Source organism: Myotis lucifugus, unplaced genomic scaffold, assembly GCF_000147115.1.
Source record: "Myotis lucifugus unplaced genomic scaffold, Myoluc2.0 scaffold_125, whole genome shotgun sequence".
NCBI classification, from domain to species: domain Eukaryota; kingdom Metazoa; phylum Chordata; class Mammalia; order Chiroptera; family Vespertilionidae; genus Myotis; species Myotis lucifugus.
The window spans coordinates 2,729,007-2,743,418 of NW_005871173.1; the positions used below are offsets into that span (position 1 = coordinate 2,729,007).

The 14,412-nt window shown below is 38.6% G+C and overlaps 1 protein-coding gene across 1 annotated transcript in view; it reads left to right on the forward strand.

Annotated features, from left to right (window-relative positions):
* The window catches only part of ARID1B (AT-rich interaction domain 1B), a 305,167-nt gene that overhangs the window by 64,492 nt on the left and 226,263 nt on the right, over positions 1–14,412 (forward strand). The window contains 1 exon segment of the mRNA XM_023758177.1: positions 3,869–4,018. Coding sequence (XP_023613945.1) covers positions 3,869–4,018 — 150 coding nt within the window.

A 14,412-nucleotide genomic window follows, 5' to 3' on the forward strand; every position in this document is an offset into this window, starting at 1 on the left:
CTGCTTTAGCATGAAGCTCATTGTTTTCGGCTGCTGGATGAAGCTGGTTATGCATGTATCAAAGATTTGGATGGTACAAGTGATTTCACTTTTATAATGAGTTTCTTCATCACTTTAACATTTTTATAATAACTTGATTTAGTAACTTTTTGGAAGACATTCATTCATTCATTCAACAAACATTTACTGATGGCAGGCCCTCTTCCAGGGAGCATGCCAGGAGTGTGGGAGCTTATATTCTAGTGATGAGGACAGCGTAAATTCATGGACGCAAAAATTAAGGAGTTTAACTAACTAACTAACTAATTCCAGTCATCTCCCCTGTGTTTTTAAAAGAAAATCAGAACGGCATGAAAATGATGGGGTTGGGGCTGTGCTCAGCTGGTTAGGCTGGTCGGAGAAGGGGTGACTTCTGAGCTAGAAAAGCTGTGTATCCTCAGCTCTCAGCAACTTGCACTCAACTGTCTGGTAATCTTGTTTGCCCTGAATATGGTTCTGAGAGCTACGAGGTAAACAAAAAGACTCTCAGTAGCCAAAATCGACTTCACCAAACAATAAAAGCCCATGTGCTTTCCTCATGGACTGATCCTGCATAGTGTTTACCATGTAGTGGGTTTCTCCATCCTCAGCAGATTCCATTGGGATCGAGTTCAGGGTCACAAACCGTTGCTGAGTGCTTTGACGGCAAGTGAGGAGACAGCACAGTGAGACCAGAGTTGCGCTCTGGGGCTGTGCAGACAGCCGGCAGCAGTAGGCTCAGCCTGTCGATTCACGTTTCATAATGATTATTTGGTTGAAGACGTCAGAGAAGCATACAATAGATCTTTGAAAGCCCTGTATCTAAAGTGATTAAAACAAAAATATTGCCCTGGCCAATGTGGCTCAGTTGGTCATCCTGTGCACCAAAAGATTGCCTGTTCGATTCCTGGTCAGGGCACGTGCCCATGTTGTCTGTCTGTCTGTCTGTCTCTCTCTCTCTCTGTCCCCCCTTCTTCTCTCTCTAAAAATCAATAAAGACATATTTAAAAAAATAAAAACAGTATTGATCATTAAAGAATTAGACAACTGAAGTATTATATTTAGAACTTGCTCTTTAAAGGTAAGACTTGGGAAATAATTAATACTCTAGAGCTGTGGTCGGCAAACTGCGGCTCGCGAGCCACATGTGGCTCTTTGGCCCCCTGACTGTGGCTCTTCCTAAGCCTTAGGAGTACCCTAATTAAGTTAATAACAATGTACTTACCTATATAGTTTAAGTTTAAAAAATTTGGCTCTCAAAAGAAATTTCAATCGTTGTACTGTTGATATTTAGCTCTGTTGACTAATGAGTTTGCCGACCACTGCTCTAGAGCTAACACTACAACTATAATTTAATAAATAATTGTAGCATCTGTGTAGAATTCCAAGTCGGATTATTATATTGCTGGTTATAATAGCAATATGAATTAATAGAGAAGGCAGCCCCATTTTGTAGGTGGAAATGTAGAGCAAATATCATTATAATTGACCATATTCCCACACCCGAGGCACAGTAGGACTTGGATTTAGATTTTATACATTTCTAACCCAGAGAGTCTTTAACTGAACTAGAGTTTGTAATCTCTGTTTTGTTCAGTGGCTCTCACGTAAGGGCACTGGGCTGCTGATGGGCACCAGCCCAAGGTCTAGCTGCAGGCCCCCTTGCGCTGTGTTACAGGTCACCTCATTCCAGGCTCACAGTGGGTGAGTGGCCAGGCAGGTTAGTGCCAAATGGATTAGCCTGTGTATCTAACAGGAGAGCAAATAGGTTTAATTGTGAAAGTCAGTAGTGAAATCTCCCCAGCAGATGTGCTTGCTGGCTTCCCTCTGAAGTCGGCCTATTCTGCAGATTGTTGCTGTGGCTCCATTGAAGATTTGCTTATACTCTCCCCTACCCTACCTGCCTCTCATCTGCCTCCCCTGCACCCCAGTCTGCCCCAAAGCTCTTCAGAGCTGAAGTAGGTGGAGATTCTGTACGTTGTGACTGCTTTGGTGCTAGTAGACTCCTTCCTATAACGTCCTGTTGTTGTTTCGTTTAGAAAATAGAACCCCCACCCCAAACAACACTTCCATATTGTGTGTGAGGTTCCTGTAAACCAGAAAGCAACATATTAAAGTGCAATTCAGAGGGGAGTTTGCTGGCTGTGTTGACTGAGCTTTGCAGTCGTTTTAACACCGGCAAAAGTGTTACCCTAACTGCTTCAAATCAAACTGCAAAGACACTTGTGTGAAATACAGTATTAGATATCAAATCAAACATATGGGTGTTGAACGCAAGGATATGTGTTGTGGGTAGTATATGGTATTCCAGCATGTGGAGTTGTATTTTATGGAAATTCTTTGGCTTGGCTTATGGCAGGGACATACATTCATTATAAGATATCAAACTGTAAAATAAATAAAAGTAAAGAATTCAACTGTGCTGTTAAACGGTTTTTCAGTACAAACTTGCCTGCTCTACTGACTTGGGCTCTGTGTGACGGGGGCACTTGTGACCGTGGTGGCCAGATGGTTTGTCATCATTGCTGATAGGTCTTGGAAATATCTTGATTGGTTCAAAAGAAGTGTGCACTGTAACTTTTTACATTTTTTCCTTTTACTTCATTGTATGTGTTATGAATTACAGCGCTAATTGGTCTTTGAGGCAAAGTATTTTAATATTTTCCTCGTTTTACCATTCCCTGTTTTCATCATTCAATATTCTATAGTACATTTGTTTCTTAAGTGTGTATCTGGAACTGATCACTGAATTCTTAAGTGTGTGGGCTTCTGGGGCTCAAGTTCTTGGAGTTCTCAGATGGACCATATTGTGGTATTAACAGAGTGACTTCACTGTTCTTGTCTCCAGGGTACTGCTTTTGGCCATCCTAATATCTTGTTTTTCTTTTCCTGTCCTGCTCTCTCTCCTAGTTAGAAAGAAAGTCAATAGATTTCTCATTAAAAAAAACAACACACACATGAAAAAATATCAACGGTATACTTATTACATGAGAAAGAAACGACTTTTTTTTTAATGGTTTCCAGGATTTTTAGGCTTATGTAAATTAGAGATAGAGAAGACTTATTTAAGGCCATATTTTTGTTTATACCTCTTATTTTTTTCAGTGCAGTGAACTGCTTTACATCATTACCTGTTTCATCAACTAGGGAAATACTATCTTTGTATTAGATTGAATACTTTCCTTCAGTAACTCATATTGATGGTTATGTTATTTGACATTCATAATATTATTCTAAAAGGGTTTCATTTGTTGTAAAGCAGTGTAGGTTTTTTTTTTTGTGTGTGTGTGTGTGTGTGTGTGTGTGTGTGTGTGTGTGTGTGTGTGTTTAGCAAAATAGTCAGTGGAATTGCTAATGTAACTGTATCGTATGTGCTAAAAACGTAATTGGGAAGTTTTGGCCTTAGTTGAAAGAAGCATGCGCCCTATACATGCACCCAAACCACAAGATTCTGAAAAATGGGAGTTAGTGAACTTGGACTGTTGGCATTCATTTTCATCTTGTGTGTTGCATGAGAATGGATTAACATAATGCTTCTTTCTTAGCTATTTTTAAATGTCAGTATTAGGAGTCCATCCTCCCCTCCACACACACATTTTATGAAGTTACTAATATTTACTATCTGATAAAAATATTATTTTTTAAAGCAATGTCAAATTATCTTTTGCTTTATTGATAGTATGTGAATAGAAGGCAAAGGGTCGATTTATGTAAGGGAAAGAATATTAAAAATATTGAATTCAATTGCTTAGCAAAGAACCCACTTCATGTTGCTGAATTGAAACCATATTTGATCTCACTGAATTGCACCTTTTGACTTCCTCGCTTCCTTTGCCTGCCTTTTTGACAGATGCCGCCTCAGTATGGACAGCAAGGTGTGAGTGGTTACTGCCAGCAGGGCCAGCAGCCATATTACAACCAGCAGCCGCAGCCTCCGCACCTGCCTCCGCAGGCGCAGTACCTGCCATCCCAGTCTCAGCAGCGGTACCAGCCGCAGCAGGTGAGCTCCACCAGCTGCCCTTCTCCAGGCCTTGTACTGGCCGCGAGGTCTGGTCCCAAAGACAGACCGGGCTCCTGTCCCACTTAACAAATTCCCTTCTTAGTACCCTTCCTTTATTCAACCAGTACTTATTGTGTACCTACAATGTACTCTAATGTACTCCCAATAGAAATAGGGGAGCCACAAATTAAATTTAAAAGTTTCTAGTAGCCTCTTTAAAAAAAAAAAAAAAAAAAAAAACAAATTCCCTTCTTAGTGGGAAAAATGTAGTTTTAGAAAATGCAAAACTATAACCTAATCTAAACTGTTTGTTTATGGTTGGGTGTTTGAAATTGAAAGGTAGGAAGAATGTTTAATAGCGTCTTACATTACTGGATAGTGACAGCAGAAAATGTGAGACTTTTCATGTTCTTTTTCATTTGTGTTTTGAATCTTTCAAGAAAGTGGTCTGTCACTTTGAGGCTTATTCAGGAAAGTGGTTTTATCAATCATTTAATCTTGCGAGTTGGTACATTCATGGTATTTTTACCGTGAACTTTTTTTTGTTTTGTTTTTGTTTTAATGGCAAGCACCACTATATTAAAACATCGATTCCTTTGGCAGTGTTATTCTTCTGTAACCAGCTTATAAACAGCCACTTCAATTACAATATATTATAAAACTAAAGGGAATCATGTACTCTAAGTATATGAAGCAGCGTCTAGTTTAAATTAGCCTCATTAAATACTCTTGTAGGTTATGGGCTATACATTCAGCTTATATAATTTTAGGAAAACAGTAATATATGCATTTGGTAAATATATGCATTTGGTAAAATTGTTCAGTTTCATCTTGTTTTAGAGACTGTCATTAGGGGATTCTAAAGCATCATGAGCTAGGGACTCTGAATCCAAATAAAACTTTCATGCACTTCCATCATAAGCATCATGATGTAACTTTCCATTTTATATATTTTTTCTCTTCTTTCTCTTTTGTGGGGTAGGTCTGGTGAAGAGATGGGAAGACAGGACATTGACTTTTCAGTTTTTAAAGTGCTTTTTACACATCTTGAGATTGGTTGAGGCTAAGCAAAATATATAAATATATGAAGCTTAGTTTTAATCAGTTCAGTTGAATTCTTAAGTATTATCTTGGGTTCATTGGAGTCTTCCCACATCGCTTTTATTTAAAAGCTCTAAAAGGACTTTCTGACTTTAAACAAAATACATTAAACATGTTAAATCCTGTCTTTTGCATACATGTTTTCAAAATTTTGTTACCATGTAAAGGGATTTATCGAGGGAGGAATGTACATTATTTCCAAGTTATTTGTTCTGGTCTTTTATTAAACTGTGGGAAATTAAAAACCTTTCTCATATCTTTTTCAGTAAGAGCCTGGTGTCTGGGTTTGTGAGATGTAAAGTTATAGGTTTTTCGGGGGTTTTCAGAACTGATTGAACTTCTCTGTAGATGTAGAATGTTTTGTCATGTCGTCAAAATTTAGGAAGGACTCAAGAGAGAGATTTCATTACTCATTTTCCTTCAGTGTGCTGAAATGAATCTCTGATTGTAAAACCAATTTGATTAAGGATTCTGAGTGCCTGTCATTTCCTTAAGACCAAGCTCAAAATTGACTTCCTTTATGAAGCAGCCACTGATGACTTCTGCCACATGGCAATTAGTTATTTAATATCCTTCACATTTAAATATTTAAAGCATACTACAGGTAAAATTGTATTTTAATGAATAGTATTCTAATGGGCTTAGTTTAGGCTTGTTTTATGCTTTGATTGATACATATCATTGTATAGGAAATACTACATAACCATGACTTTTTAACATAAATATTGTGTTTATTCTGAGAAAAACCAAACATTCCTCAGAGTATGTTGGAAATGTTTTATTTTCATGCTCCCTAACTGCCGAGTGTCTAGTATTTTTCAAGTTTCATTAAATTCATGACAGGACAAAGCAGTGGAAGGTGGACACATTTCAGTGGCCTAACTGGAGGGTCTGGTTTGACAGGGACAGTTTGTGTTTTAGAGAGTTCGATGTTCTTTCTATGTTCAGACTGGCTTAGAAAGTTTCTCTGGGAAGTGAAATCTTGTGTTTTAGATATAGTTAGCACCTCCCAAAACAGAAGAATTCCCCCAAATATATCCAAAAACAAAAATAGCCAATAAAATATTTTCAAAATCAAGCTGAATTTTAATAAGAATTTATAATACTGAATTCACATACATTTAAAAACCAAAGTGGTTTAACTATGTTTAATGTAATAAGCCAGTTTTTCACAACAGACATAATATTCCTTTCTGCAGACTTCAGTTTTGTTTCCAATCATAGTATACATAGATTTTATATTAGGGAATCAACCAGCAAATAATACTTCATGTGTGTGGTCAATGTAATTGATACAAAAGGTAATTTTAGAGTTCCATTAAGATACCTCACTCATTTTGTGTCTTTAACAATTTTTTATATATAATGTTTTGAATAATCAATACATTCATTTGCTTTCGAAATTAAAAAGTACAAAGAAAGGTCTCCCACCACAGTTCTTTTTGCCTAATCCACCACCACTCCCTCCTTTGCCAGATAACCACTTTATTAGTTTATTCTATTTCTTCCGAGAGTTTCTTATACAAAGCAGCAAAATACCGTATTTTAATTTTTACACACATGATGGCATACTATATATAACATACTGTTTGTACTCTCTATTTTTTTGTAACCCCATTCCCCATTCACTTAAATATATTTTCTGTAGATCTCTGCAAAAAAGTACATAAGGTAGTCCTTTATTCTTTTTAATATAGCTTTATTCATGAACCTCCCCTAATCTATTTTACCAGTTCTCTTTTTGTGGGCATCTAGATTATTTTTAGTTATTTGCAATTTAAACAATATTGCCATGATAAACTTTGAATATGTGCCATTTCATAAATGTGCAAGCATAACTGCAGGATAAGTTCCTGGAAGCGACACTACAGCTATAATTTTGGAAAATATTGCCAGATTGTTCCTCTTAGGGGTTGTACCAGTCTATACTCCCACCATCGATGTGTGAGAGTACTTGTTTCCTGGCATATGTGCTAAAGGCATGGTTTTATGAAGCTTCTGGATTTTTGCCAATCTGATCATGTAGTTTTAATTTGCATTTATCTTGTGATTGATGGCTGAACATCTTATATATTTAAAAGTATTTGTGTTTCCTTCAAGACTTTAAACTCATTTTTTTATCTTAAATTTTTCTTTTTAGTTGTTGGTCTTTAAAAAAATTGATTTATGAAAACTCTTTATATATTAGGGAGACCAGACCTTTGTAATTTAAGTAAGTAACCACTATTCCTCATCTTGTCATTTGTCTTTTGACATATTATGGGATTTTTTTTTTAGGAGGATGGTCATATGGAGGGGCTTGTATGTATATATATATGCAGTATATTTATACACATCCAATTGGTTAGGATAGATTTATTATAAGGAATTGTCTCACATAATTATGGAGACTGGCAAGTCCAGACTCCGCTGTGTATGCCAGCATGCTGGAGACCCAAGAGAGACGCTGTTTAGTTGTGGTCCAAAGGCTGACGGCTGGACACCCAGGAGGAGGGCCCACGTCAAGATGAAGTCTGAAGGTAGGTGGCTGGTGATGCCTTGTGGCTTCCAGAAGCCGGTTTTTCTGTTCTAGTCAGACCTTCAGTTGATTGGATGAGGTAACCCACATTATAGAGAGCAGTCTACTTTATTGAAAATCACTGATTTACATGCTAATTTCATCCAGAAACACTCCAAGTCGACACATAAAATTAACCGTTAGAGTTCTCTTTCCCCAATTGATTGGAGATGCCACTTTTGTTAGTTACTGAATTTCCTTAGGTACAGTGTGTGGGGTTATATTCTTGATTTTTTTTAAAAAAAATTTTGTTGGTCCTTCTATTAATGCCCAGTATTCTACAGTTTTTATTATTTTTTTCATTGCCAGTAGGGTTAGTATGTCTTCATTAGTTTTCTTTTTCAGAGTTTTCTTGGCTATTTGTGTATGTTTGTTTTTTCATATAAACTTTTCATTTTCTACCATGCTTTTTCCTAAGAATGTTGTTATTATAATGTGGTCTCTTTATTTTTCATTATATTTTTTTCTGTGAAAAAGATGATTCTAGACCACTGAGTTTGGGGTTTTGTCACACTTCGTTACTGGCTGACATGGTTGGAGCCCTTCCTAGGTGAGGCTGTGAGTGCATTACATCAGGATAAGCGCAATGTTCCGTTGTCCCACAATAGTGATGTGAGGGTTGATCATAGATCCGGTGCTGATGGCTTCTGGGACCACTTTAAATGGAATTTTCTTCGTGAGGCTTTGCAGACCACACCATTAAGTGTTAATTTTGACCAGAAACCCTGGTGATGGTTAGACTGTGGTTGCTAATTCTCAAAGGGGCCATTTTCTAGTTCCTCGTACTTTTGAGTAGTAAGTTCAAGTCAGGTATTTCTCTCTTCTGTTTAGTGGGGTTTCATGCTCTTAATTGACAGGTATTTTCTCATATTTTACTCCCCTTTGGCAGGCCCTATACTACTTCTCCTTTCCCTGTTTCCTATGTAGTTATCAAATGGAAAGTTAAAATCTGAGCAAAGGTCAGCTTCTATTGCTCTTACTTTCTGTGTTCTTGGTTTACTTTCTGTATGTATCTGGTTTTACTCACATTTATGTTAAGTTCCGAATGCATCTGAAAAGGCATTATATCCAATATTTTAGGTCTTTCAATGAGTAGACATTTAGAACGTCTAATCTGCCATACTGTTGGAACTGGGACTCTCTTAGTATTTTCTAGTTGTTAATTTGACATCCCTTACACAATTTAAAACTATACACATGTAATATAATAGATAATATAGAATGTACGGGCAGTACATTCCCATTATATAATGAAACTTTTCTATTGTCTCCTTTATTCTTTCTAAATAAAATTCACAGATCTTATGGATACAAAATTCATAGATAGTATAGATTACCTACACAAAATTTCAAACAAGTCAGAAAAATGCATTAACTGTATATGGAAAAGAGAAAGAAAGTAGCAGATGGTAAAATATTGAATATTTAATTAGGTAAATGCTCTCAAATATTAAGAGAGTTGTGAAAAAGGTTCTTGTGTGTATTTGTGGGATCACTGTGAACTTGACCGCTATACAATGTGACCGATCCAGGAGCATTAGCAACTCATGTCATAAGCAGGTTGTTAGTGGTAAACAACTCTTGGTCAAAACAAAGTCTAATCTTCCCTCAATATACGTGATAGTTTATTCCTAGAAAATTCAATGTATAGTAAAATTATTTTAAGAGTCCTTTGGGATTGGGTTCTAGGCTCAGACAAGTAATTAACATTTTGTATTGTTTTGTTTTTAAATCTAAGTGAATGTTGGGATTTTTGAAAGTAGTGTGGGAGACTGTCTGTTGGGTCAGAGCCTCATACATTGTAGGACAATCTGTCATCCCCACGCTACACCCACTGAGTTTCCTCATCCTTGGAACAAACCTACTAACATATATATTTTATATGCTTCCTAACTTTTTTGAAATAAAATTTATATATAATATGAATGACCTAGATACAAAGTTTTAAACATTATCAGTATAATGCCCTAAATGTAATGGGAAGAATAAAAAGTAGTTTTTCATAAAATGTTGTTTTTCCTAAGTCATGCTCAGACATGTCTACACTTGAAGACGTGTGCAATAGTCAGAGGTGCAATAGCCATCTATGTGGGTGATAACCCAGACCTCTCCACTGATACAAATGAGAGTGATATAGATACGGTGTTGCATGAACAGCTCAAAATTATGAGCAGGATTAGAATCTGTGGGATTTATTACCACCCAGCAGTAAGTATAGAAAATGAAAATACACAACTTTTAAAAGAACATGTTTATAGAGTTGTTCCAAGAATCAAGTAACCTGGAGGGAGTTCCCTGGGGTGGGACCCAGACGGATGGTCTGTGTTAATTCCCTTTCCCCTGACTGGTCCTCTGCTGTCCAGCTCACTTCAGGACTGTGAGCTGACAGCCTTGCAGAGCCCTCTCTGTTCTCATGGCTTGAAACTACACTTCTCACAGCCAGAAAAATCTTCTTTTCCTTAGAGAAGATTTGTAGGCGGTAACTTTATTCCAGTGAGTCTCAATTCATCTTAAGAGAAAAGATACGTCAGGATGGATTTTTTTTAAAACCCCTAGTGTAAAGTGGCAAGAGTGTTTTAGGCTTTGGCTTTTTGGGTATAGTTTTTCTTCCAGCTGATAGGATGATCGCAGATTTGGGGAGAAATATTGGGTATTATGAATGCATACTTCTCAAGATTTAACTTAATCTTTTTATTCTTTTAACCTTAGGTTTACTGAAAAAATTGCAGATGATAGAATGGGTAGAAAAGCAAAATGTAAACCATTTATTGAACTTTTTGTGCTTGGGAATGTCCTATATGCTGGGAACCCAGTGTGTCCAACCTGAAGGGGCTCCGGTCCAGTAGGAGGACCGGCATTCACAGTGGGACGGGGGTCTCAAGCTATGGCCCGGTGCTGGTAAACGGGCCCTAGAGGAGGGCTTGAGGAATGGGGCAAGTTTGCTGGGTAGAGAAGCAGAAACGATCATGGGGTCAGACCAGTTTCTTGTTCTTGAAAGTAGAGGTAATGCCCAACCTTGAATGATACTGAACTAGACTCTGAGGTTGGTTAAAGAGTCAGCGTCATTTTGAAGGAACATATTAGTTATGTTTGGAATTGGTGACTTGTATTATTTTTTCTTAATGATTTTTCATAAAAGATTATTGTTTAATACTTTTTAAAACGGAAAATAGTACTTGCTTGGCAGGCCATGTGGCACAGTGGATCAATCTCTCAATAGTTGAACCAAGTGGAAGTCTGAGTCAACTTACATGTGAGTGTTTAAATATGTTCTAAACTAGAGGCCCGGTGCATGGATTCGTGCACATTGAAAGAAAATTAATTAGAAGGTGGCCTGCGGGGCAGGACTGGGCGAGACGGGCCGGATACGCCCTGGAGCCAACCTCCTGCGGTCCCTCCCTGGCAGTGGTCCCTCCCTGGTCAGCTGCACGTAGGGCAACACCATGGCTCAAAGAGCATCTGAGGAGTGAGCGGGATTCCTCCGGCAGATGGGTTCCCTCGGTCTGGCCTGTGGGGATCGGGCCGAAACTGGCAGTCCAACATCCCCTGAGGGATCCCGGAGTGCAAGAGGGCACTTTGCAAAGTTAATGTTGCTCGGCAGCTCCTGCGTTGAGCGTCTGCCGCCTGGTGGTCAGTGCGCGTCATAGCTGTCGGCTGGTCGGCCAGTCACTTAGCCTTTTATATATAAAGGTACTACTTTATTTAGACATCTTTGTGATCTGCTATTTCAAAAGAAGATGCAGTAAATGGAAAGCATTTGGCAAATGGGCATCATTTGAAAAGGAGATAGCTTTGGAGCATGAGGGTAAAATACTTTAAGCTTAATAACCTGTCACTCAAATAGGTCACTAAAGGAGTTCAGAGATTACATTAAGCACATTGGCAGTGACCCATTGTAGTATAAACACTTCTTCATTGCTGTTGTTATTTAATTTCTCTAATCTATATTTCCTATTATTTATATGACAAAATGTTAACTTATAAGCTGCTGCTGCTTCTGTAGCTTTTGTGGAAAATTAACCATAAAAGGCCTGTGTTAAATCATGGAAATGTTTATATCCTTTGCTTTATAAGATTTGTAATGGGAGCAAAGACAGGGGCATTTATTGTTGTCATTAATTGCTTAGCATTTAGTTACTAACTTTGGAGTCTATGAATTAACTTGATAATAAAAGCTTTGGAATTTAGGTTGATAAAAATTGTTCTTGTTTTAAAGGTAATTGATTACTGGGGAAGCCTTAGGTCACGTTTGAATTTTGAATCTCCTCCTTTCTTCTTGCTATCTCTATTGCAATGGTCTTAGCTTGGAGCCATTGCAGGGGGCGGGGGGGCGAAGTTTGAAGAGTTTGTGAGCAGCTAAGGAGAGAACATTTACTTTCAGGTCTGAGCAAGCCACCCTAGACTTGAGGAACCATGTGACTGCTTCTGGGACTTGGTTGGAGCCCTCCTGGCTGCTGGGAGGTGGTGCCAGGGCCTGGCTGCTGCATCAGCAGTGGGATGGCTCCTGGCCAGGCTGGCAGAGGTTAGGAGGGTGAAAGGAGAAAGTGGCGGCTTTCCTCACTCCGCTGTGTTTTTTCTCCCTTTGAAGACAGAGCAGGATAGTAAAAGCTCAGCACTAATTTTGTGAATATAGAGATAATTTGCTTCCTTAACAATTTCAGTTCATATAGAATGGTCAGTTTTATGCATTTGGGTGTGTGTGTTTTGTTTTTGTTATTCCTGAAAGCTTCTTAAATAAGTAAATAGAAGAAACTACTGAAGAATGAAGAAAATCATTTTGAGAATGTTAGAGCATCATTTGACACGAATGTTCTGTTGTTTCTAATTGCTGTAGAAGTCAGGGTGATCCTAGTCAGTAGCAGCTATGGCTGCCTGGGCCTTTGCTGTTATTTTATTCAAGTGGAGAAAAGAAAGAGAAATATCCTCAAACTTGATGCAGATCTCTTTCAGTAATAAAGCATTTTTGGCTCTTTGGTGGAAAACTTTCACTAGTTACTGTTTTTCTGTTTTATATTATAATTGGGAATTGAATTATAATTTGATAATGCTACTCATTTCATGTTTAAAATATTAATTTTTTTCAAGTACCAGAGTAAAGGAAAAGAAAAGAATTATATAGTGCGAACAACACTAATACTTCACTTTAGAAAGGTGGTGGAAGGTACCTCCAGGAGCCTGGCCATAGGTAGGCCCCGAGCGCGTGCGCTGCCTGGCCTGGTGTTTAGAAATGTGCAGCCCCTTGATACTTACTCATTTGTTATTAATGACCCTGAGAGGTCATACAGCAATTTGTGCCTGAATGTGGTGGGGCTTGGGTTTGATCCCAACTCTATTTTAATGTAAAGGTTGATGGTCTTCTTTGTTAGTGTTTACAATAGGGATGCATTTTGCCCCAGAGATAGGCTGATAGTCAAGCCTTAAGGCCACTGGAATGGGCCTTTCCATTTGTTAACCTAGTGTTTCAAGCTTTGTGTTCATTATAGTCACCTGGAAGGCTTGTTAAATTTGTACAGTTTCTGATTCTGTAGTTGGACTATGGCCCAATCATTTCATTTCTAACAAGTTCCCAGGTAATGCTGATATTGCCACTGAGGCAGAGAAGGAAGGGGAGGAGTGTCAGAATAGGCAAGGATGGCAGTTGGAAATGAGATTGAGAAAGGATCACTGAGTCAGCAGTGAGGGCAGGCTTTACCTTGGGGGTCTAGGGGGAAATGAAGCTGGCAAGGTTAATTTAGTGAAGATTATGGAGGGATTTTTTTTTAAAAGACAGCTAAGTGTTGGGATTAAATAGTACAGCAAACATGTTAAAGATAAAATGGGAGGAGGATAAGGAACTGGAAAGGATTAAATGGTCTGTGCTCAGTGGGTTTTCTTGGGAGAGGAGATGGAGGGAACGGGACCCATCTGGAAGTTCTTGTAGTCCCAAGTGAAATCTCGAATCAGCACCACAGCTTCAGCCTGCTTTGGGATTAACTTCATTTCATTTAAATGAAAATCGCTAAACATAAACAGAAGTAGATGGGATCCCCAAGCACCCAGCACTGGGCTTTCAGCAGTTCCATGGCCAGTCTTGCTGCATCTAAGCTTTGCTTTCTTCCCTCACCCCCAACTTCCACCTTCAGTACTCTATTGAAGTGAATCCCTGACAATATATCAGTTTATCTGTAAACATTTTAGTATATCTGTAAAAGATAAATGGTTTTATAAAAAAATCGTAGTAGAGTTCTCCCATTTGAAATATAATTTTTTTGTAGTTATCTAGTGTTCACATTTCTAGTAGTCTCAAATGGAACAAATGTTTCTGTTTTATTTACATTGTTTGAATCAAGACCCCAAAAAAGTCCAGTCTTACAGTTGGTTTATACCTTTTCATCGCTAGGATTTTCTTTTGTCTCTGCCTCTCCCTTTCTCCCTCCCTCTCCTTTTCTTTTTTCTGTTATAACTTATTTGTTGAAGAAGCTGGGTCACTTGTTTAGTAGAGATCCCACAGTTTGGGATTTGCTGATTGATTCTCTGTGGTTTAATGTGTCCCTTTTATTTCCTACTAGAGCCCGGTGCATGAATTTGTGCACGGGGTGGAGGTGGGGTGTGAGGGGACCATGGGAGGTTAGCTGGCCGGGGGGGGGGGGGGACGACGGGACACCGCAGGTTGTCCGCTGGCCCCAAGGAGGGAGCTGGCCCTCGACCCCCCCTGGGAAAGGGGGCTGCGTCCACCACCACCCACCCCCCGGTTTTC